The following is a 24,373-nucleotide window of genomic DNA, read 5'->3' as shown; positions in this document are numbered from 1 at the left end:
GACATCCCAGGGTCGCTTCTTTCCCCCATGATTCGCTTCTTTCCCCCGTAATTGGCGTGAAGGAGTTCGCTCATTTGGAAGCCAAAGGCCCCTTTTTGGTACTGTTTTATTGCACGTGGTGTAACCACAGCCCAGAGTGGGCAGAGCCACAGCTGGGGGGTTTTATGGTCTGTCCATCGCTTTGGAGTCCCTGTTATTCGTGGTGCCTTCTTGTGAGCTTGCCTGCCTGGGGAAGGTGTCCTGGGAATTGTGCCAACTCATCCCGGTGCTCTTGGGACCCACGGTGACACCAGACCTTTGGGGTCTGCAGGACCCCACTGAGCTCTGGGATTATATGTGCCATTGCTGTTTGGTTTTTCGGGAACGTTCTTCTGCCTTGAGGAGCTGCAGCATTTTGCTGCCCCGGTTCGTACAGTCTTCCCAGTTGCCAGCTGGCAGTATATTAGGAGAAAACCAAATCATTTGCTGTTTCTTTCCCATAAATGTCTCTGCGAGGCATAAAAGGCTCCCGTGCAAAACCAAACACGAGCAGAGGGGCTTGAACAGCCCCTGCTGCTAATGTGGGATAATCCAATTTGGCAGGAGGGAGGCTGAGCCGGCTGGGCTCCTTCCCGGGGCTGCGCTTGCCTCTGGTTTGCAGCTGGAGAAAGTCTGGGTTGTTTGTCATTAATAGATGCCGGGGCTGCGCCAAGGGACGGTGTCGCTGATAGACCCACCCCGGGGCTCGTGATGGCACGAGGGACCGGCCGGGGGTGAACTGATTTACTGCTCCGTCACGGTCGCACCAGCAAGTCAATAATTAGCAAGGCAAGGGGGGAAGGTGGCACGGCCCCAGCTTTCTGTTTGCAAGCAGGTTATTAGAAGGCCAACGGCATCCTGGCCTGTGTCAGGAATAGTCTGGCCAGCAGGACTGGGGCAGTGACCATCCCCCTGTACTCGGCACTGGTGAGGCCCCACCTCGAGGGCTGCGTTCAGTTTTGGGCCCCTCACGACAAGAAGGACATTGAGGTGTTGGAGCGTGTCCAGAGAAGGGCTACAAAGCTGGTGAGGGGTCTGGAGGACAAATCTTATGAGGAAGGACTGAGGGAACTGGGGGTGTTCAGCCTGGAGAAGAGGAGGCTGAGGGGAGACCTTATCGGTCTCTACAGCCCCCTGAAAGGCGGGTGCAGAGAGGTGGGGGCTGACCTCATCCCATCACTTGTCACCAGGTTCAAGTTTTGTTAGGGGAGGTTTAGATTGGATATTAGGAAAAATATTTTCATGGAAAGGGTTATCAAACATTGGAAGAGGCTGCCCAGGGAGGGGGTGGATTCGCCATCCCTGGAGGTGTTTACAAAAGGGGTAGACGTGGTACCTGGGGACGTGGTTTAGAAGTGGTTGTGTCAGGGCAGGGTAGTGGTTGGACTTGATGATCTTAAAGGTCCCTTCCAACCTCAGCAATTCTATTACTCTACGATTTTATTTGCAGGCAAGGCTGGATGTGCAGCCCCAGGGCACAAACTGGGGGTGCGGGGCTGCCCGTGGGAGGGCCTCCACGGAGGCCAAGAGCAGTGGCAGAGGCTCGGCCGGGGCTGAGCCTGCAGATCAGCGGCGGGAGCCCCCGGCACCTCCTGCCCTGCGGGGCCCCGAGCAGGTCCCCGGGGAGGGCTCACCACCACCCGGCTCAGGGGGAAGCGGGGCTTCGTGGGACCCTCTTGTCTAGACAGAGCACCTCCTCACCCCCGCGCTGCGTCCCCCGGCTCCCTCCCCTCGAGGCCCCCAGCACCTCTCCCAAGCGGAGCATCTCTCCCAAGTTGAGCATCTCCCGCGGGTCTCCTGGGTGTGACGTGGGGGGACATCACTGTCCATGTCACCCGGACATCACTGTCGGCGTCACCCGGGACGGTGGCTCCGGTCGGCGCAGCCTGCGCTCTGCAGGCGTTTTGGCTCTGGGGCGATGAGCTCCTCCCTGCAGCCTTCACGCGGGTAATAAGAGTAGTAGCAAATTAAATCATGTCGCAGGGAAGCTGCTCTGTAGCTGGGGGATGAATTAGCTTTCCTTCGGACTCACATTTTAATTGAAATGTGAATTTATTGCTTTTATTTAGTTCAAGCTATGCTGGAGTCCTGTGGACTCATAAAGCACAAAGGAAAAGAAAAGAGAAACCTTTACGAGCTGCAAGTGCCCCCTTTGCTGTGGTCGTATTTCTGAATTGCCCAAACTCGCGTTAAATAAGGACAGGAAAGAGGGCAATGCTGGACGCTGGGTGGCAAGGAAAGGCTCCAGCTCAGGTGACCGGGACCTGCAGCCATCTGTGGGGATGGATATGTCTTGAAGAGAGTGTTGGTTTTGCAAAAGGAATTTTTTTCTTCGCAGCTGCAATTGCTTTGTTTCCCAGCGCCGTGCTGCTGGCTGTGTGGCTGCGGGATGTACAGTACACGAGCACAGTCCCTTCGCCTCCCGCCCGCTCCCGGACATCTCTCTGTTCTTTCTCCCTCTGCCATGACCCCCCTGCGTGACCCTCATCATTCCTTTCTGTTCTTTTATTTTATTTTGTTTTCCCTTCTGTGGTCATCGCCTGTGTCTGTAAAATCAACTCTGTAAGGTGTGTGTAGGAGAAACACAATGTCAGGTTCCTAAAACCACCCCGACCAGTGTCTTTCAAAATCTAATTTCTCTGCAGAGAGGGTGACACTGATTTGAGACAGAGCAGTGAATGCAGTTTGCGAGACTCATTTAAAAAAAAAAAAAAAAAAGCATGAAAAATGTTTTTAATCTGTGGAGCTGAGTCCTTAAAGAGGCCGCACGCTGGCAAAGCCACCAGAGCATCACCAGGTCCCCGGCGTCCCCACCCTGGGGACTTCAGCAGGGACACGTCCCAGGCACGGTGCAACCCCTGGCCGAGCACTCGGGCAGCCGTTTGTCCCTCCGGTGCTGGTGTTCCCCATCGCTCGGCTCCGGCTGTCGCACCGGTTTCTGCCCGGCAGCTGTACGTTTCCCTCACCTCCTGTGATGCTCTCGCTCTGTAGGCCTCACGCCGAGGACTTCAGCGTGGATTCCTCCTTCTCGCAGTAAGTGCACCGCATGCATTTCCCTGCGGGGTGGGGGCGAGGGCGGCCGTGGCACCACTGGCCCCGGGGACCATCACCCCACCACCAGGGAGAAGCCAGCCATGTTCTCCAGAGGGCAAAACCTCTTGAAATTTGGGGTGTTTGTGCAGTGCATGTGTGCATGGTGTCTCGTGAGCCTCATATTTAGGGCAGTACCAGCTGCCAAGAGCAGTGGTCAGTCTAGACTTTAAATTAGTGATGGATTATTTTGCTTTTAAGGGAGCTGATAAGCACAAGGTTGGTCCTTTCCTGCTCTCGGCACCAAGGAGTTGTGCACGGGACCAGCAAACCCTTCTGAAAGAGCGATGGTTCCCACCGTGGGGAGGACTATCTACACTCAGAGACAGACAAGTTTCTTGGGGAAGAAGTGATATCCTTGGCAGCAAATTGATGATTACCCATTAGCGATGAGCTCCATGCGCAGACTCTAATTAAACAATCCAGATTCATCAGCAGAAGCAATTACAGGAGCAGACTCATGAGTGTCAATCTCCAATGTTTCAAAACAAATAAGCCAAACAAAACGCAGCATGTTGTTCCGTTGCCTCTTCTCTTTCTGAGTTTTAATATTTATCATTATTATTATTATTATTTTATTAAGAGCAAGTGGTGCCACTGCCCGGCCGCGAGCAGAGTGGGGCCAGGGCTGGGGCTACTGCGTGCATCCGCGAGGCTGATGAGACCTTGGATGGGAGATGCAGTGGGAAGGTGACTTGGGGGATGAGAGTGTCCTTGCCCCGGGCCCACGGCTGGGGATGCGTGTCCTTGGACAGTGCTGAGCAAGAGCCCGCTGCCCCCATGGGGAGAGGCCTGGGTCAGGCCCCCGCGTAGCACAGCACTGCTGGCGGGGGCTCCGCGTCCCGCCTGGCTCAGCACCCACCTTCGGGAGCAGGCTGTGGGGCAGGGTCCGCTCCCCCACTTGCTGTCAGTAGGGATGCGCGTGGGCATGGCATGGAGCCCCTTGGTGCTCCCCTGGCACCTCTTGGCCGTGCTCGCTTTGTGCCACCTTCTCATAGAATCATAGAATACCAGGTTGGAAGGGACCTCAAGGATCATCTGGTCCAGCCTTTCTTGGCAAAGCACGGTCTAGACAAGATGGCCTGGCACTCTGTCCAGCTGAATCTTCACAGTGTCAAATGATGGGGAATCCACCACTTCCCCGGGGACAGTATTCCAATGGCTGATTGTTCTCAGTGTGAAAAATTTTCCTCTTGTGTCCAATCGGAATCTCCCCAGGAGGAACTTGTACCCCTTACCCCTCTTCTTTTCCATGTGACTCCTTGTAAAAAGGGAGTGTCCATCTTCTTTGTAGCCACCCTTTAAATACAGGAACGTGGTGCTAAGGTCTCCCCTAAGCCTTCTTTTCTCAAGGCTGAGCAAACCCAGTTCTCTCAGCCTTTCCTCAGACAGCGGGCTTCCCAGTCCTTTCATCGTCTTTGTGGCCCTTCCCTGGACCCTCTCCAGCCTGTTGGCATCTCTCTTGTATAGTGGGGACCAAAACTGAACACGGTATTCCAGGTGTGGCCTGACAAGCGTGGAGTACAGTGGCATAATGACTTCTTTGTCTCTGCTGGTGATGCCCTCGTTGATGCAACCCAGGATCCTGTTGGCTTTCTTTGCCGCTGTAGCAGCACACTGTTCACTCATATCGAGCTTGTCGTCCACCAGCACCCCCAGGTCCCATTCCACAGAGCTGCTCCCCAGCCAGGTAGATCCCAGTCTGTGCTGCTCTCCTGGATTGTTTTCCCAGGTGCAAGACCTTACACTTGTCCTTGTTGAACTTCTTAAGGTTCTTATTAGCCCACTCTTCCAGCCTGTCCAGGTCTTCCTACAGGGTGGCTCTCCCTTCTGAAGTGTCCACCTCCCCATTCAGTTTGGTGTCACCAGCAAACTTGGTCAGGATACACTTGATCCCATCATCCAGATCACTTATGAAGGTACTAAACCTTCCCACGGCACACGTGTGTGCCGATACCCAGAGCAGCGCTGTCTGCTGGGAGCAGCTCGGAGCCGGGGCTCCCAGCCTGGGCAGGCACCAGAGCAGCCCTGGGATGGAGCAGCGTGTCCCACTTCACCCCAGAGCTGAACTCCTGGTTTCGGGAGCTCGAGGTGCTGCCAGGTCTGTGCCGTGCTGCCGGCCCCGCTGTGCATCACCGCCCCTCGCTCTTTGGTACTGAGGGCACTTGCGTGGAGAGCCCTTCAACTCCAACCCCCGAGTGCTTCCCCGCTGCCTCCAGTGCTTTGTTTGGTGCCTGAAAATGAGCTCCGCAGCTGCTAAATACTGTTGGAGAGAGATTATATCTGTCTTCGGGGAATGAGGAATCGAACTCTTGCAACATAAAAATCTCATTTTCGTTGTAGTGTCTTCGCTAGTGAGAAAAAAAAACAAACAGGAAAAAGAAGTCTGGCGGGAGATTTCTTTATCCCTACAGATTCGTGAAGCCTTTCCTGCAGCGTGTGTCAGGGCTGGCAGCCCCCGGCTCAGCAGAGACGACGTGTCCTCAGCGCGGTGCCTCCTGCCCTGCCGTTGTCCCACCAACACAGGAGTGCTTGTGCGGAAGAGTTCAGGGCATCGTTCACCTCATGGCGCAAGATGACTGGCCGCGAGGACTGGCTTGTGAAGCCAACCTTGGTCCACGGCAGAGTTTTTCCAGAGGCAGCTTGCTTTTCATCCCCCCAAAATAAAATTGCAGGTTACTGCTGGAGCCGGGATGACATTACCTGCATCCAGCTGTGTTTAATTTGCCACAGAGCAGTTGGCAATATCGCTCCTTTTCCTTGGGCAAAAATCACACTCCATCATAAAACAGGAGATGCTTTTTTTCTGATTTATTCTCATGGTAACTGCATGAAATCTTGAAGAAACAAGTTCTTGAGCCCATCCTGGGGCAACGTGTGCCACAGCATTGTGGTTCCTAGTGCAGCGTGTCTGTTGGTGCGGGACTCATCGTTTGGTGCCGTGGTGGCTGCGATGGTGCCTGCGAGAGGCTGATGCGGGCCATGCTGAGCACCGGAGCCACAATTCGTGGGGACTGGCTGGGACTCTGCAGAACAAAGTGACAGTGGCTTCAATATTGCACCTCCTAAGGGATGGGGGACAAGAGCGACTCGTAGCAAATGGGCAGATTTCCTTGTTTCCCCTTGTTTGGGCCTTTTGGACCGTGCGCTCTCCCAAGTGGTCCCAGCCCTTCGCCCTGAGGCAGGTCTCCCCTCTCCCCATCCCTCCACGGGTCCGCAGCGTTGGCTGGGGAGGGCTCTGCCCATCTGCAAGCGATGCCCTGGCTCCTGGTCCCTCCCTGGTTGCTTTGTGCTTTCGTGTTTAAAAAATGTGCTAGAAGCTGCTGCAGCGAGGGATGCTCGGGGCTGTTCGCTGACCCCGTGCAGAAGCTGAGCTATTCATGGGGGAAAGCTCCCGGCCGCGGCGCTGCACGGCTCGGTGGGAGGGTGACCGGGTGTCTGGCTGTGTTTGGCTTGCAGGGCGGCATCGGTCCTGCCCGGCTTCTCCACATCTCCCCGGCCAGTGAGGGACACAGCGCCGCACGCTGCCGCTGCCCTGCGAGCACCACCGCCCCGGCCACCGCGGGCGGCCGGCCGAGCCCGGAGCTTGCAGAAGAGGCAGTGAAGAAAAACCAGGTGGCAGATTTTGCAGACACCCTGTTGTGTCTTGGTCCCTGGTGCACGGCGGGGATGTGGGGGACAGGGGATGCCGTCCCGGAGCTGTGCAGCCCCGTGCGGTTTTGAAGCTGTTTCCTCGCACGCTTGCCAGCGCTGAGCCGGTACAGCCTTGTTGAAACCCACAACCTTCCTCCTTTGAATAATTGTTCAATTACTGCTTATTGAGCGTGGGGGCAGCCTGTTCCCTGTTTCTCACTTTGGCAGGCGCCCAGGTTTTCTATACGCACACAGCCGTACATCTATTCCCCCTCCCCGTCTCAGAACCGTGTGCCGGGAGCAGCTCATCCCGCCGGCGAGCCGGGAGCTCTGCTGGCAAGGGCTGTAGCTGCCCCCCGTCCTCTGCTCGCCGCCGGATAGATGGAGGATGGCAAACACATAGATCACAGCGGTGGTGTTCAGTACGCAAAGCTCAGGCGGTGTCACCCATCTCACTGCAGCTTCTGTACCCGGGCGGCTGTTACCACCAAGAAAACGGTGGAATATAGGAGAGAGCATCTCCGAAGGCGATCGGGAGGGCTGGCACCTGCGGGAGGGGTGTCTGGCTGGGTCGTTGTGTGGTTGCCATCAGCAGGTATCCAAGCCTCAAGCAGGCTGCTTCGGTGGTTTATGTAGGAAGGACTTTGGCCTCCGCTCAGCTTTCCCTGATGCCCCGCGGGGCCCTGCTGGCACCGGTGGCTGAGCGAAGGACCGGAGGCAGCCCGGCTGCGGCGCGGTGCCTTTAGCAGCACGATGTCCTCCGCTGTCCCTTGCACGGCGGGGTGCTGGGGGAGCAAACCTCGCAGACCGGCACATCCAGCGCTGCTCCTCACCTTCCCCTGCCCCGGGGCTGCATCTGGTACCCGCAGCCCATCCCCGGTGAGCCCACCTGGGCCACCAGCACCTTTCTTGAATTCCAGACTTGGCCACAGCCACGTTTCTTATGTGTTTGACCAGTGTGGTTTTGCCTGGAGGATGCGGAGCTGTGCTCTGGGCTGAGCTGGAGCAGGGGGATGAAGCAGGGTCTCACTTGAGGCTGCGCTGCCTTGGCAGAGGTGGGTTTTGGCAGCCATCAGATTGCAGAGATTTCTGGGGGTTTTGTTGTGTTTGGTTTCCCCCCCCCCCCAAAAAAAAATCTCTGAAAGTCTTGTTTGCATCCTGCTACATGAGAAATTTCCTGGGATGAGAGTGGCATTTGCCACCCAGCCAGAGTGTGAGAGCGAGGACTGGAGCTGCGGAGAGATGCTGAGATTTTTTTTCTTGTCTTTCAAGAGCCATATTTATTTGAAGATGCACTTCTCATGGCAAGAAGTCCCTATATGAAACAGAGCAAAAGCATCCCTGGCACCTCAGCCCTTCTTTGGAAAGCAGCAGGGCAGCAGGGAGGCTTTGGGCCGCGTCCCGGCGCAGGGGGCGGCCGCTCGCTCCCTTGGCTGACCGGTGGATTTTGGAGGCATCTCAGTTTTCAGGCCACGCCGGGTGGCTGTCGCATGCCGCGGGGACCGGAGGGGAGCCGCCTGCGCCCGACTGCCCATGTAAGTCTCCCGGGGACGCAGAGCGTGGGGACACGTCTCTCTCCCCGTCCCTGCCCGTGCGGGTTTGCCCCGGCGTGGGGCTGCACGTGGGTTGCCATTTTTCATGGTTTACTTGTCTTTAAGGGGATTGTGTTTATCCCCAGCTTTCTGGGGAAGGTACCAGTATGGAGCTGGGGCTGTGCTCCCCGGTGTCTATTTTAATTCCGTTGACCTGGGCTGCGCTCATCTTGGTCTTGCATCCTGCACTTATCCGAACAAACTATTGTGTCTTTTTTGGGAGCTCATCATCTTAGAACAAATTGCCTCTAATCTTAGATTAATAAAGTACAATAAATAACCAAGCAAAGAAAATGAAATTGCTCAGGCATTATGAAGTGCGTAATAGCGGTAATTACACTTCCAAGCAAAGGGTTTGTAACTAAACTTGTGCTGTGATGATTATCTGTGCAGCCCGGGGAGGTTCAGCCGGGGCGAGGCGGGGGGAGCAGTGTGCTGCCTGCTCCCTGCCCGCAGCGCGTGCTGCTGCCTGCACCCTCGGTGCTGCCCAGGCGATGGGAGGGATGCCGGGTCGGCGGGAGGGATGCCCGGGCGGCAGAAGGGATGCTCAGGCAGCGGCAGGGACAGCCGGCCACGGCAGCGGGGAGAGGTTGGTTTGAACGGACCAGCTTGGCTGAGCTGCGGTGAAGGCAGAGCCTGTCGGGGTGTGTGTTTTGGGGCGGTTAATGCAGTCGGAGTTTAGCTTGATTTTTATTTGAAGTTAACTTCTTGACAACAAAATTAAAGGGTGCGGTTTAGATGCTATAATCTCCTTCCCTCGGCTGGAAATGGAGTAGGAGCGTTGATACTTTCTGATGTTGCTGCTGCGTGGTAAAAGCCGTCACTCGTTCAGCCGTGGGTCGGCTCCGGGGTGTTGGGTGCCAGTGCTGGCGCGGGCTGTCGGGCCACGGCAGCGCCCGGGTCCCCGTCGTGCTGAGCCCTTGCTCTGCCCTCCCTCCTCCTGCAGACGCAGCCCCGTGGGACGGTCACCCCGCGGGCGCTGCCGGGGCTCAGCCGGGGCATCAGTGGGGCCGTGGCTGCCGGGTGCAGAAGCGAGCACAGGTTCCACAGGAACGTGGTTCTTTCTACATGCTTTTATTTCTTCATCTCTTTGCAGTGATAAACACCCCCCCCCCACCCCCCCCGAGATCCGCTTCAGTTGATTTCCAACTGTTTCTTCTTCCTGCGGCCGTTATGACGGATGAATCCATGGGCTACTTTGTCATAAAAAGTTAGATGTCTTCTAATCATTCAGTTCTTTTATCTGTCAGCGTTTATATTCATAGTCTCGAGGTGGGCTGCAGCGCTACAGATCAGCGAACCATCTGTCTGGCGACAGAGATTTATATTGCTGTTTGTTTCTTTGGTGTGGAGGCGAATGTCTGGGAGAGGAATCGTGCTCCCTCCAGTCTCCCTCTCCTCGCTGCGCTTAATCCTCAGGGGCTCTGATGAATGGGGTGCCCGGCGCTCCCGACGGAGCTGTCGGCCAGTTCCTAGCATTTCCTGGGCATTTTTAATAAGGAGAAGGAGCAATTAGCTTGTGTGCGCAGTTGTGGCCGGCTGATTGATGCCCCGACACAGATAAATTATTTGCCAAGTCTGGCTTTGGAAACGATTCATTTTAACACGCGTTAAAGCTGTGCTTACGAAGCTCTGCATTTACGGCTGTTTGCTCCCGCGGCATCGTGCTGGCTGAGTCAGCGCTCGTAAATTCTCCTGCTCGCTCCCCAGTGCTCACCGTCCCTGCAGCAGGGTCCCTGGTCACCCCCCCGTCTCCCCGCTCCCTCCTCGTGCCGGCGAGTGCGGCTGGTGAACACGCACCAGGTTCCGTGCAAAGCCCCCCCCCGGAAAATGCCGGCTCAGCTCCTCTCCCCGCCGCTGCCGGCTGGGCACATGTGGGGCGAGGTATGATCTTGGTGAAACCCCGCGGCTGCCGCCGCGAGTGCGTTTGTGTTTTAGCATTTTCCTCACTTGATGCTCTTCGACGTCCCAGTGAGGAGCGCGACGCGCTCGCATCGCTGCTGATGGGTTTGCTGAGCGCTGCCCGCCGAACCGGGGCATCCTTCCCCGTGGCATTGTAACCAGCACAAATGCCAAATGTCTCAGCAGGATTGGGGACTGCCCCACCGAGGCTGTGGGTTATTGTCACCTCCGTTACGGAGCTGCTCGGTGCATGACATGCCGCCAAGGGACCCGGGCAGGGCGCAGGGGCTGCAGGGTGGGCAACGGGAGCTCAGCCTTAGCTTCCCAGTGAAGGCTCCCAGTTTATTTCCTCTCCGGCTACATCAAAGGGGACAAGATGACCCCGCAGCAGCTTCGGGGCTGGAGGGGCTCAGACGGGTGCGTGTCACCCACCCCCTGGGCTGCAGGTGGTCCAGGCTGTGCTGCTCCAGCGGCGTTAGGGAGATGGGGAAGGATGGGCTCTCGGAGCAGATCTGCCACCCCGAGCCCGTCACCGGTCCTGCCAGCCACCGGAGCAGGCAGCTGCCGGTGGGTTCCCACTGCGTCACTCCAAGGGACGTTAATTCAGAGAGCAGTTACCGGCTTATGGCGGAAGCTTGCGAAGTTTGGTAGCTCATATAAAACTTTATCCCGTCTACTGTGCCTGAGGTGATGGCTTTCTCTCTCTGCCTTTGCTTTTTGTACATAAGAGCCTTGTAAATGAAAAATCTGACTTTTCAACCTGATAAGGGAGTCCGCAAGAAGCCCCAAGGAGCTCTCAAGGGTTTGCGATGCGTTTTACATGCTGGGCAGTTTCCCCACGAGCGGTCAGGCTGGCTGTGAAATGCCAGCGGGTGCCGGGGGGTACCAGCACGAGGGACTCCCGAGCAATGAGGGTCTCATAAAACCCCTTCCCAATTTGCTGCCTGATCAGCTCAGCATTAATGCTCGGTAAATATTTGTTTATCCCTCTGTTGTCAGAGCGAGTAGCAGCTGCTTTCCAATAAATCACGATTTGGTGGCGTGTGCCAGGCGGCACGCTCGGCCGGAGCTGGCACCACGTGCGGGGGCGAAATGAAATGGGGTGGTAGGTTTAATGACTGTCGCTGTGAATTTGCTCACCTTGGTCTATGCCTTGGCTCGGTACTCTGTCTGATTAATGAGAACTTGATGACCTCTTCCAAGCAGTTAAAGAAATAGTAATAATAGTAGCACTTGCTTAAGAGACTTGTTGAATACAGTGAAATAGGAGAAACGGCTAATTCATCGCGCTTAACTGCATTATCAGCTGTAACAGTAATGAACAGACTTTGTCTTGCTCAGAGTCTAAAGCCGAGGCATCAGAAAACAATCCCTTTTAGCCTGCACTTAGCAGGCGGGAGGGTAATTTATAACCCTGCCGGGTGTGAATGAGCGAGTTTGCAAAGGGCTGCGGGTGTTTATAAAGCAGTGGGAGAGGCGGGTGGCGGATGAGCCGAGCAGGGGCCAGTTTTGCCTGTGCACCCTTAATCTGGGTGTGCTTGATCCCCGACCCCGCTGACATCCGTGGGGAGGAACCTCCCGCCTTGGGTGAGGCTTTTCCCGGTCTGTGCGCTCGTGGGCACCCAGCCGGCACGTGGGCATCGGCAGGAGGGCTGTGGATGGGGGGCAGCGGGGGGGCGGCTGGAGCAGCTGAAGATGAAGGAGTGCCCGTGGTGGTCACAGCGGTAGACGGGGCGTTTTCAGTCTCACCTGCGGCTCCCCCCGGCCAGTTTCTGCGAAGGGCCCCGGCGGGTGGCTCTCTGCCACGGCGCCTTGTCCCCGTGCCACAAGTCACCAGCGGCTCCGAATGCCAAGTGACGTCGAGTTGGTTGGCAGCTCCTGGGTTTTTCTGGAATGGCCAAACGTGGTATCTTAGCAACAAAGGGAAATTTTCTCATTTCGGATCGAATTTGTTTTTTAACAGCTTCAATGCTGAACCCTGCTCCTCCCTGGGCAGAGCCAGGGCATGGGTGTACCGGGGATGTCACCCTCACCGGCTCCTGCTCTGCTGCAGCCACAGGGCATTGGAGCAGATAAAACATTGCTGGGGGAGACTGCTCCAAAGCCACCTCTTTTCTGAGGGGCTTTGAATGTTGTAAAGCGTGAGGGAAAGGAGGAGTTTGCAGGTCTGATGTCAGCTGGCTGCGTGTGAATGAAAGGAAAGCCCTGAACCCACAATAGACCCAACCCTGTGGGTCACATCAGCTGCTTTGGTAGTCATCAGTGTGTCATGTCTTGGTGCTCACAGCTGGTGGTACTGGTGATTGGGTATGGTGGGAGCAGTTGGGAGCCCAGGGCTGATCCTGTGGGCTGCTCTGGGGGGGTCACCCAGCCAGGACGGGGACAGGGCTCCCGGGGGGCTCCGGGTCCGACCTCCCACCCCGCTGACGGGCTGCTCTGGGCGCTTTCCCCGCAGGGTGCAGGTCGAATTCTACGTGAATGAAAACACCTTCAAGGAGCGGCTGAAGCTCTTCTTCATCAAAAACCAGCGATCGAGTGAGTGCTCTGTGCGTGGAGCCGGGAGAGTCTGCCGGGAGAAACCAAACCCTTGCCCAGCTCGGGAGCTGTGCTCCGTCCCCGTGGGACGAGAAGCCAATGCCATCTGCTGGTGGCTGTTTCCCCATGTGTCCCCAGCGCTGGCTGCCCAGCCCAGGGCTGCCGCTGCCTGTTGGCCTTTCCGTTGGGTGTTGGTGAACTTGCTTTGGGGGGGACGCGGTTGCATGGGGAGGAAGGGATGCTGCCTGCCACCGCTGCTTGCTGGGGACAAACACAGCATGGGAACCAGCTGGGACAAATCGGCTGGGAGCAGGGTGGGCGTCGGGGGGTTCGGGGAGCAAATGTCCCCGGCACAGAGCCGGCGATGCTCCCCGTGCCCGCGGGGAGGTCAGCGGCTATGGGGACAGCCGAGGCTGGCAGTGAGTTACCCGCTCCTGCTTCAGCCATCCGGATCAGCCTCCACTTGACTAATGGTGTTTTTATTTTCTTTCTCTGAGATGTCATTAGCTGTCTGGAGGGAGTCCGCTCGTTAATTTATAAATTCACATTTTCTTTTCCTTCCTGCATCCTGTTGTCTTGTTAAAAAGCTGGAGCGCAGCACAACAGGGTGCCTGTGGGGAAGTTTTTAATGAAAATGTGATGAATTTCTCACTTGTAATTTGAGTAATAACCCGATGAACTGGCTGGGGAGGGAGAGCAGATAAAGCAGCAGCTTTTGCTCACTCTCCCTTCTCCCGCGAGCTGTTTGCAGTGTGGCGAGCGGAGCGGGGCCCTGGCCCTGCCTGTCTCACGCTTTTTAATGGATGCCTGCTAATGAGGGGGATACACTCCAGCAACTCCCTTGTTTGCCTCTCCCATCTACTGGGGCCAGCAAGGAGCTGACTCATCATTATTTATTTCTGTATTGGTCTCCTATATATTCGTCACGGGGTAGGATGCGCAGAGCCCCGGGCAAAGCGTGAGCAACGTCTGTGTGTTGCCCTGGGGCTCCTGCAGCTCCTCTGGGGCTCAGTGGGGTCCTGCGGTGCAAAGGGCGCTGCGAAGCTCGGGGAAACTGAAAAGGCTCTGCTGTGGGGTGCAGGGGGTCTATGGGGTGCAGGGGGTCCATGGGTGCCTGGGGTGCATGGAGCACATGGGGTGCCTGGGGTGCCTGGGGTCCATGGGTGCATAGGGTGCCTGGGGTGCCTGGGGTGCACAGGATGCCCGGGTTGCGTGGGGTGCCCGGGGTGCCCGGGGCGTGCGCTGCCTGCCCCACGCTGTGCCCCGCTCTGCCGCAGGCCTGAGGATCCGTCTCTTCAACTTCTCGCTGAAGCTGCTCACCTGCCTCCTGTACATCGTCCGCGTCCTGCTCGACAACCCGGAGGAGGGCATAGGCTGGTGAGTGCCTCAGTCGCCGATCACCCCACACCGCCCCACGCAACGGGAGCGCAGACGCGGTGGCGGCGCCGCTCCTGGCGGGTGTGAAGCTGCACGACAGGTGGTTTTTCTCACTCCAGTGGTTTGAATTGGTATTTTAGCCAAACTTGCCAGTCTGGTGGGCTTTGCTCCCTGCTCAAACCCCGTGGACAGGCACTGGGCATCCAGTGGCCCCGCAGGGCGCACAGGGGGAAGGCGGTGGAAGAATTCAGCATCATGTTTGTTTCCAAATGCTGTCTAACGAGCAGGGGTGCGGCGTGGCCTTCAGACGCAGGCAAGAGCTCATGAGTACAGGGCATCACCACGCAACTGTTTTCTGAATCCTGACGCCCTTGAAGACCCTTATGCTAAATCCCATTAAGCGTTTGGGAAGGAAATATGTTTTGCCATTTAGATCCCTCAGGTGACAGCTGATTGCATACATCAGCTTTGCTCTGCGTTTCAGTATAAGCCTATTTTTAATATGTCCTTGCGTTGTTTAGCTCGCATACACTGTGGGTTTTTTTCATGAGCTGGGAGAATTAGCAATTGGATTTTCTCTTTGTAAGTGTTGCGGACTACCAAGTACATCTGCATTGTCCAGAAGTGCTTTCCAATCCGTAAGAATTAAGCGTGACTGGAATTAAGCCTATCCTGGCCAGGTGTAGCCCGGCTGCGGCTCGGGGCAGTCCGCTTTCCGGAGGGTGTGTGGCAGGATAAAGGCAGGCCGGTGGGAACGCGTCCCCCGCAGCACGGCTGGGGAGAGGGTGGCTTGCGCTGCCTGCCTGCCTGCCTGCCTGGCTGCTGGGGGCCCGGCAAAAAAACCCAAAACCTCAGCAGCTTTTGCTAATTGTAACCTGGTAATTGCCAGCTGCAGCCCTGCGCTCCAGCCCTGTGCGCAGGGAGCCCCGTGCCCGGCGAGTGTCAGCGATTCGCAGCATCCCTGGTACGGGCTGAAGTATGTGATGAGTCGTATTCCCCAGTAATAAGATACTACAAACTGCCCGGGTGAGACACTCCTGTGGAAAGTCCCAGCTGTAGGCACCAGTGTGCGTTCGGACCTGTGGGAGTGTTGTCCGGGTTCCCCCCAGCATCGGGACACAGCGGCGAGGGCACCCCGTGAGCCCAGGGAGTCAGCGCCAGCACCCCTTTTCCTTCCTTACCCCCCCCCAGCTGACTGCTTCCCCCTGCTCTGTCTTTCTCTTCTCCTAGCTGGGAATGCGAAAAGCAGAATTACACGACGTTCAACCAGTCCACGAAGATAAACTGGTGAGTCGGGAGGTTGCTCCAGTGCCGGGGTCCGGCTCTGCCAGGGTGCGGGAATGCGGTGCTGGACGTGGCTGGTGCTGGCAGCTGCCCGCGGCCATTTCTTGGTGACGGGGCTGCTCAAGGGATGCGGAGCAGCATCCCAGGATCAAATCGATTGGCAAGTGCCTGTGGCGGCGCCCTTGGGCGGCTTATTCCCAGTGCAGAGGCTGCTTGGACAAGCTGTGCAGCGAGGAACACCAGTACTGGATCCCGCAGCAGCGGTGCATTCGGTGGGGGGTAAAGGCAGTGCTAGTTGGGCGGCAGCTTAGATCCGTTTTGAATTTTCTTTGCAGGTCACACATCTTCTGGGTGGATAGAAAAATGCCGCTGTGGGCTGTGCAGGTGAGTGCCCAGACCTCGGGCACGGTCGTGCGGGAGCAGAGCAGGAGCTGGGGTTTGGGCTCTGCCGCCAGCGCGTCCCTCTGCATCCGCTGCCCGCAACAGCGAGGGGCAACGGGTTCTCTTGGGTGAGCAGAACATGAGCTGGGGCTTCTGCTGGGGGCAGTAACATGGCCCTGGGTGAAAATCCCAGGGACCGATAGGAGAGGAGAAGCTGCAGGAAGATAAAACCACGAGGCCGGCTCAGCTCCTCGCCAGCCCGCAGGCAGCTGTACCAGCAACGGGTTATTTTCAGGCCGGGCAGCTGCGCGGGGAATGGCTCCTACGAGGGTTGAGTGCCCGTCAGGGGCTGCCTGCACGCCTGTTGCAGACGCTCATACATCCAACCCAAAGGGGTGCGGGGAAAGCTTGTGCCTGCGGTACCCACGGGCTGCTCAGGGCACGGGGCAGAGCTCTGAGCGAGCGGCGAGGCGTGGAAGGAGCCCTCAGCAGCCTTTGCCTGTCCGTCTCCGCAGGTCAGCATCGCTTTGATCAGCTTTCTGGAGACCATGCTGCTCATCTATCTCAGCTACAAGGTAAGAGCCCCGGGGCAGGCGGTGGACAGTGATGTGCGGTCTGGGTCCGACCCCCCCCCGGCGTGAATTAATTTCTCTGTCTTTGAGCTGTCTGAAGCCCGACGTCCTGAGAGGACGTTTGTCTCGGCGACGTCTCGGCTGGCTGTGGCTGTTTGCCTTTCTCACTCCCCCTCGGGCTGCTCGTTTGGCAGAGCAGAGCTGGGAAAACTCTTCTTTTTCCACCTTCCTTTAAATTCAGACCTGTCTTACAAAGGGTCGCTGCTTTTTTTAAGGGGGGGGTGGGGGGGGCAGCTTGGCGCACACTGAGATTCCCCAAGTTGGGGACCTGGAGCTGAGCGCGGCGGCGTGACCCCTGCTTGTGCCGAGGTCTGCTGCCTCCGGGGGTGGCAGGCACCGCTCCACGCCGGGCAGGGAGAGGCACAGGCTGACTCCTTCGGATGAAAGCCCCTTAAAAAGGCCAAGGATAGTGACCTTAACAAATGGCATCTTCCTGGGGTCCCTGGGACAGTTGGCAGCAAAGGGTCACCCGCCTGGTTTGAGTGCCAGCGATCTGTATCGGTCGCTCTCGTTCTCCATCCTTGCATGAAGTGGTGTTGGCGCCCGGCTTTGGGCAGCAGCAGTGACGGACAGAGGGACGTCGTGGCTGTGGAAAGGACTGAACAGTTTGGGAAGGCTTTACCCACTGCAGCGTGCCTGCCACCGGCACTGCAGGCAAACCGGAGCGTCCTTCTGGCTGCTCTGGCGTACCTCCCCCACCTAGCAAGGGCCCGTGGCAGAGTGGGAGCTTTTAATTGTCCTTTGGCAGATTTTAAAACTTATTTCATTATTATTTGTTTTTAATTCCTCAGGGGAACATCTGGGAACAGATTTTTCGCATTTCGTTCATCCTTGAGATGATCAACACGGTGCCATTTATTATCACGGTGTGTGTTTCCTGGTGACGTTTTAAAGTGGCGTTAAGTTTAATAAGTACTGTCATTTTGGTGGTGAAATAAAGAAAAACGGATGTCTTGCCAAGTATTTTTTAAAGCTGGCAGGAAATTTTTTTCTTCGATATTTTTCAACATAATGACTTTCTCTGGACTGTTACCCTAAAAAGCATCCCGTGTTTTCAGCTGCTGCGCTGCAGCCGAGGAAGTGGGGCCACTTTCGGTGGCAGCCTCTGCCGAGGTCGGTGCTTAGTTTGGAGATGGACCCTTCCTGACAGGGCCCGACTTGGCTGTTTATAGCTTTTTTTTTGATAAAGAGCATGGATTTTTGTGCGAGTAACTCTTGCTTTTGTAGATATTTTGGCCTCCTCTGCGGAATTTGTTCATCCCCGTGTTTCTGAACTGCTGGCTTGCCAAGTACGCCCTGGAGAACATGATTGTGAGTGCCGGACGCATCCCACCCGGTTCACCCTGGGTCCCTCTGCCCTGGGGACGCCGAGGGTGGCATGGCCGGGAGGGGGGTCCTCGCCTGCCGCCGACTCTGGGGCAGGTTTTGGGTGCTCCGCGTGTGCAGCTGTGCCGGGGTTGGTGGGAGATGAGGTTTTGCCGGCTGCTGATGCTGTGCTGTGCACCTGAGCAGGAGCCCTCTGCTGTCTGAGCCACGTTGACTCTGTTGGCTGTGTATGGACAGGGAAGGCCTCCGGCTGTCCCCGGGCTATGGTGGTACAGCGGGACGAGCTATTCCAGCCGTTCCCACGTGCCCCCTTGAGCTGTCTCTCCCGGCAGCAGAGCCCAGACCTGCTCACAGAAATGCACGTCCCTTTTCAAGGGCCAAATTCTGGCCTGACCTACATCTGGGGGGGCATTGCTGGAGCAGCGAGACAGCGGTTGGTACTTGGAGGAGGACTTTACCCGCAGCCCCTCTGAGCTGGTGAGAGCCCTCTCCTCTCTTCTCAGAACGACCTGCACCGAGCCATACAAAGGACCCAGTCGGCGATGTTTAACCAGGTGCTCATTCTGATCTGCACCCTCCTGTGTCTCGTTTTCACGGGGTGAGTGTTGCTCTTTGTTTCACAAAACCGTCCTCTTCATCCAGGGAAACCAACTTTGCACGTCCCAGGGGTGACTGGTGGAGCCGGGCTCTCGCAGGGCTTCCAGGGGAGGGAGGCGGGCTGGGACCTTCCCAGCTGCGGTGGGTGGCATTGCCAGGACATAACACGCGGTGATTTGGGAAGCCAGAGGAGGTTCTGCCTTTAGGCAGTGTCTTCTAGCCTGATTTTTCAGTTTTGTGTGCACTGAGGAAAGCACAACTATTCAGGGCTGCTGGTGGGATTGAACTCCCAAGTCTCTGGCACCCTTCATTCGCTAACGGGACAAGTCCCAGGTCTTTGGGCTGAGTTTTGGAATCAAGGGAGCCGTGGCAAGGAGCATGCCCCAGGTTTCCACGTACGTCCATGGACTTTGGCTTGGGCACAGCCGCGTCTGCTGGAGCTATGGGAGGACCCCCTGCACCACCAGCCCCCGGCGCTGGGCTCCTCCTTGCCTCGCTTCATTCCCCAGCGCAGTGAACACTGGGAAGTTCAATTCCTATTTTAGAAACTAATTATCCTCCCTAATTATACGATTTTAAGAGAAGCTTTTTAACGGGCCCGTGTGAGGATGAGGGCCTCGTCGGAGGGAGACGGGTGATGCGGATACGAGTCTCGGAGCAGGGCTGGGAGCGCTGCAGGGTCAAGAGCAGGGACGGCAGCTTCCCACGGGGACACGGGCTCAGACATGTGTGACGGCTCAGTCACCAGCACCCACTGCACCCGCTGGCTCTGACTGTGCTCTTCCTCCCACCGAGTTACCACAGCTGCTGAGCTCGTTTGAGTAATAGGCCACTGGGGCTCCTGCTAATTAACTGGGCCCTTAACCTGCACGCTGCCAACAATGAGGGCATCTCTTTATAAAGGAGTCAGTTGTCGTCACTGGGTACTTAGCTTTGAATTAGGCTTCTTGAATCTTCCTCTGGCTCCCTTGGTCTGGATTCGAAGCATATAATACCATTAAGCTGCTGAACAACAGGAAATGAAGCTTTTAGGCTCATGAGTCTTTGGCAATAAAGACGATCCTCTGATGTGAATGACTAATACAATTTCGGAGCTCGTCAGTGCTCCCTGCCCGTGGCACCTCCTGCCTGCCGGGGCTGTGGACGTGTTTGTTGGCGGATGCGGCAGGGCTACAGAATCTCCTAGATTGGAAAAGACCTGTAAGATCACCGAGTCCAATCCTTAACCTAACACTGACAAGCCCACCACTGAACGATGTCCCTGAGCACTGTATCTACACGAGCCTTAAACACCTCCAGGGATGGGGACACACTGTCCGTAGCATGGTCTTATCATGACCCATCCCCCGGGACCTCAACTTTCCCATGCTGCTTTGGTGAGCAACCACATCAAACTAACTCCTCCATCTGTAAGCACCATTAGCTGTGTAATTTCTGGTGGTGACATAAATCCACTGCTGATGCTGACAGCGTGTTACAGACAAATTTCCTCCGTGGACATGGGTGTAAGTCATCTTCTGGGGTTGCCCACTGACTTCAGCAGGAGCTGTGGGCGCTGTCTGCCTCCCGGGCAGGGAAGTGCTCGCTGTGATGTGTGCTTTCTCCCTCCAGGACCTGTGGCATCCAGCATTTAGAAAGAGCAGGTGAGAAGCTCTCCCTCTTCAAGTCCTTCTATTTCTGCATCGTCACCTTTTCCACCGTGGGCTACGGAGACGTGACACCAAAGATCTGGCCTTCCCAGCTCCTCGTCGTGATAATGATTTGCGTCGCCCTGGTCGTGCTGCCGCTCCAGGTTAGACCCACGTGGCCGAGGATGGAGAGGGCTGCAGAGCCGGCAGGCGGGTAGCCCCGCTGATGGGGATGTCAGCTCTCTGCCTTCGTTTGCAGTTCGAGGAGCTTGTCTACCTGTGGATGGAGCGGCAGAAGTCGGGTGGCAATTACAGCCGCCACCGTGCCCAGACGGAGAAACACGTCGTCCTTTGTGTCAGCTCCCTCAAGATTGATCTCCTCATGGACTTCCTCAATGAGTTTTACGCCCACCCGCGCCTGCAGGTGAGGACCAGGCATGTTCTCCTGTGCTCGGTCAATGCGTGCCCTTGCCAGGCTCGCAGCCTTGCTGGGCACGGCCGGGTCGCTGCGGGGGGTGAGCGCCCTGCCCAGCTGCAGTGGCTGCAGCAAAGAACAAGGTAAAAACCATCCGGCCCAGCGGCAGTGGCCAAGGAGAGGTGACGGGTGGTACCCCAGGACCACCTCACTTTCTCACCTCAGTGGTGGGGCTCTCTCTGCCCCATTTTCTGGCCGGGCCTGTTACAGCACTGTGTGAGCACATGGAGAGGGCACAGAGGTACTTTTCTAAATGTAAGGATTTCTTTACTGAATGAAGAATGTCAGACAGAAACAGAACGTGTAATTGCTAAACCTCAGTGGGATTTACCCAGCTCTAACTGGAGTATCCCCACATAATGAGTGATCTTCAAGCAAATGACTGTGCCTTTCCATCTCCCCAGGACGAGAGCATCACAGACGCGTTTCAGATTTGCATTTCATTCCGACACTCACATATGCTTCATTAGCATCGCCCAGCCTTGATTCCACACATTCAGGCTTTAAAATCCTGCTTGTTTCTGTAACTGCAGGAGGCTCCGCTTTGAGTGGGCATGGAGATGCGCCTGCATTGACTTCATTACGCAGAATGGAGTGGGGAAGCTGCTGATGTGTTTTCCAAGACTCTTGCGGGGCCCTCGAGCAGGGGCAGGGGGTGTCACCCATGGAACGAGCATCAGAAGCCCCAGAGGAGCAGTTCGCTCAGGCAGCAAAGCCCCGTTCCTCGGGTCGCTGCGGCAGGCGCGTGCGGGACCTGCCGACCCACGCGAGCCTCTCTCTTTCAGGATTACTACGTGGTGATACTCTGCCCAACAGAGATGGATATCCAGGTGCGGCGGGTCCTGCAGATCCCTCTGTGGTCGCAGCGAGTGATCTACCTCCAGGGCTCTGCGCTGAAGGACCAGGACCTCATGAGAGCCAAGTGAGCAGAGGGACATGCTGCACATCCATGGCGAGGCCGGTGCGGCCGTGCTGCCCGTGGGGCTCGGAGCGTCAGAGGAGGGTCCCCAGTAATGTCAGCCCAGATGCATGACGATGGGTACCCCTGCCTGCCTTTGCTGAGGTCTCGGAGGGGCTGGCAGTGCCCCAGCTGGTACGGGCAGATGCCGGGCTTTGCTGGCCTGTGCCGTTCATGGGGTCGCTGCTCTCTGTTTGCAGGATGGACAACGGAGAAGCCTGCTTCATTCTCAGCAGCCGAAATGAGGTGGACCGCACCGCGGCGGTAAGGCAGGCCCGGGGGATGGCATGGTCGGCGATTATACATTTCTCGGGCTGGAAGGGACCGGGGTGATCGCTGCATCTTGCTTCTGCGCAGCACAGGAGCGCAGTGGGAGGCAGTCGGGGCGAGAGCGTGGGGTTCGAGTGCTGAGCTCTGTCCCTGGGGCACCCGCACAGGCTGTGCACCCCGCGTGCCCTGGGGCAGCTCACCCCAAAACCCCCAGCCTGGGCAGGGACTTTGCTGGGAAGATCTTTGTTTTGGAGCCCTGGAAGAGGGAGGAGGTGGCAACAGGGACAGCTCTCGCTGCCGGCCACTGCCAGGGACGCTGCCCATGCCGTCCTGTCTGCCTGACCCATCCTGAGCCCGTGTGGTCCCAGTGGAGGGGTCGTTTCTGCGGGTGCTAACGAGTGGAGCAGAAGGTGCTGCTCTCCCTCCCTGTGGCCGAGGCACTGCCTGCCCCTTCCCTCCTTTAGCACTTGGCACTTCTGCTTGTGACAAAGCAGCTGAAGGGTCCCCATGGGCAGGCACAGAGAAACACAGAGGTGGTGTGCGTACAGCACGGGGACACGTGGTGGCACACGGCCGGCTGAGCCCCTGCGGGCTCACCTTCCCTCTGCTGTCCCCGTTTCCCATTGGTGCTGGGTTTTGGGGAGCACGGGAGGGAGGTTATCCCCCGTTAGCAGTGGGTGCTGGAGGAGCCCTTCCCGTACCCAGCGGTGGCTGAGTGCTTTTGCACTTCATCCCGCGTGTAGAAGCGTTGGGGAAAATAAGCCATCAGACAAGTACCTCTCGCTCTTCTCAACTAGGACCACCAGACCATCCTGAGAGCCTGGGCTGTGAAAGATTTTGCTCCAAACTGTCCTCTCTACGTTCAGATCCTAAAGCCGGAAAACAAATTTCACGTGAAGTTTGCCGGTGAGTCGGAGGGGCTGCGCGGCAGTGGGCGGCACTGCTAGCTTCCCTGGTCTGAACTGTCTTACCTGCCATCAGGGGTGTTTCCAGCAGGGCTTCCATCTCCCAGGAGTCCATGGCCTGGTGCTGAGACTCCTCCCAGTTGCTGGAAGATATTGTAGGGCTGCCAGCCCCATTATAAGGATGCACACTAAAGCCTGCAGCAACGTGTCTGGGGTGGGGGCAGGCCCGGCTCCGGGCTGCCCGGGGTGGGCTGTGGGGGGGCACACCAGTCCCACATGTGTGTGTGTCCCCGCGGTGGCGGTGGGCTGGTGTCCACCTGGCTGGTTTCCAGCCTGCATCCCTGTTTTCCTGCCTGCATTAATCCCATTCGTGGTGTTCCCTGTGGGCTGTTGATCAGCTGGAAGCCATCCTGGACTGGCGGGAGGAGGAAGCACCCAGTGCTCCCCCCCAAAACATAGAATCATAGGATGGTTTAGGTTGGAAGTGACCTTGAAGATCATCGAGTTCCAACCCCCCCACCATGGGCAGGGCCACCTCCCACCAGCCCAGGTTGCCCAAAGCCACATCCAGCCTGGCCTTGAACACCTCCAGGGATGGACCCTCAACAGCCTCTTTGGGCAACCTGTCCCAGTGCCGCACCACCCTCAACGGGAAAAACTTCTTCCTAATGTTCAATCTGAACCTGCCCTCTTCCAGTTTGAAGCCATTCCCCCTCGTCCTATCGCTACATGCCCCAGTAAAAAGCCCTTCCCCACCTCTCCTGTAGGCCCCCGTTAGGGACTGGAAGGCCGCAATAAGATCTCCCCGGAGCCTTCTCTTCTCCAGGCTGAACAGCCCCAACTCCTTCAGCCTCTCCTCACAGGGGAGGTGCTCCAGCCCTCGGATCATCCTCCGATGATCACGTCCCCCTCCCCGCCGTGACGGTTCCTTCTGCCTTTCAGATCATGTTGTCTGCGAAGAGGAGTGCAAATACGCCATGCTGGCGCTGAACTGCGTCTGCCCCGCCACCTCCACCCTCATCACGCTCCTGGTGCACACCTCCCGCGGCCAGTGAGTCCTGCCCCTGCCTGCCCCTGCCTGCCCTCACCGCCCCTGCCTGAGCACGGCGGGACGGCAGAGCTGGTGGTGGGGGCTCTGGGCCCAGGGGCGGAGGGTGAGGGTCTGAGGGAGCACGCTGGGACCTGGGACCCCCAGCCAGGTTGGGAGTGAAAGCCAATATTGTAGGGGAAAAGCACCAGTGCAGATGGGCTGTCCAACACCGCCTTTCCAGAGACTGGGCATAAATATATCTTCTTTATACCGGCATGGTCCCGCTGGAGGGAAGGTTAATTCCCAGTCCTTGCAAACCCGGACCCTGCAGGGCTTTTAGCAGGTTTATATAAAGCACAGCTGGAAGGAGCTCCGCCGGCCCAGTAGAGCGGTGGTGTGGGTCCTGCGCCCCTTGGCCAGTCAGAAATGTCTGAATTTTGGGTAATGTGACATCAAAAGCGTTATGAAACATCCTTCCCAGATGACTCCTGCCCCATGCTGAGGGCTATTTGCCAACGCGGGCTCCCAACCCTGCCTCCGTGGCCCCTGGGAGCCCCCGTTAAATAAAAAGACACTTAAAATCAGAAATGAAAACAAGCTCATCCTCAGCCTGCAAACGCCAACAGCTCGTGGGAACATGTCGCCATAATCTTACCACTGTTGGTCTAAATGGCAGCTGCAATGCTTGTTAGCACTCCTGCCGTGCGGCTCTGTCCCACCCCGGCACAGTGGAGGGGACC

The 24,373-nt window shown here is 57.2% G+C and overlaps 1 protein-coding gene across 7 annotated transcripts in view; it reads left to right on the top strand.

Moving 5' to 3' along the window:
• KCNT1 (potassium sodium-activated channel subfamily T member 1) overlaps positions 1 to 24,373 on the top strand; it is a gene marked incomplete at its 5' end in the record, with an annotated part of 90,584 nt that overhangs the window by 51,663 nt on the left and 14,548 nt on the right. For 3 of the 7 annotated variants that reach the window (XM_082492711.1, XM_082492710.1, XM_082492709.1), the window contains 13 exons: positions 12,698 to 12,770; positions 14,048 to 14,147; positions 15,767 to 15,815; positions 16,328 to 16,387; positions 17,236 to 17,310; positions 17,672 to 17,755; positions 18,274 to 18,368; positions 19,979 to 20,159; positions 20,255 to 20,419; positions 21,256 to 21,392; positions 21,629 to 21,692; positions 22,496 to 22,604; positions 23,546 to 23,654. In XM_082492711.1, the coding sequence (XP_082348837.1) occupies positions 12,698 to 12,770; positions 14,048 to 14,147; positions 15,767 to 15,815; positions 16,328 to 16,387; positions 17,236 to 17,310; positions 17,672 to 17,755; positions 18,274 to 18,368; positions 19,979 to 20,159; positions 20,255 to 20,419; positions 21,256 to 21,392; positions 21,629 to 21,692; positions 22,496 to 22,604; positions 23,546 to 23,654 (1,301 nt within the window). Of the gene's footprint in view, positions 1 to 3,009; positions 3,052 to 12,690; positions 12,771 to 14,047; positions 14,148 to 15,377; positions 15,435 to 15,766; positions 15,816 to 16,327; positions 16,388 to 17,235; positions 17,311 to 17,671; positions 17,756 to 18,273; positions 18,369 to 19,978; positions 20,160 to 20,254; positions 20,420 to 21,255; positions 21,393 to 21,628; positions 21,693 to 22,495; positions 22,605 to 23,545; positions 23,655 to 24,373 lie in introns of all 7 variants that reach the window. The other 4 variants (XM_082492707.1, XM_082492706.1, XM_082492705.1 and 1 more) reach the window with 2 other exon arrangements.

This window comes from Vanellus vanellus (genome assembly GCF_965231255.1).
Source record: "Vanellus vanellus genome assembly, chromosome: 18".
NCBI lineage: Eukaryota > Metazoa > Chordata > Aves > Charadriiformes > Charadriidae > Vanellus > Vanellus vanellus.
Note: the sequence above shows the minus strand (reverse complement) of the source record. Positions and strands in the feature narration are given on the sequence as shown.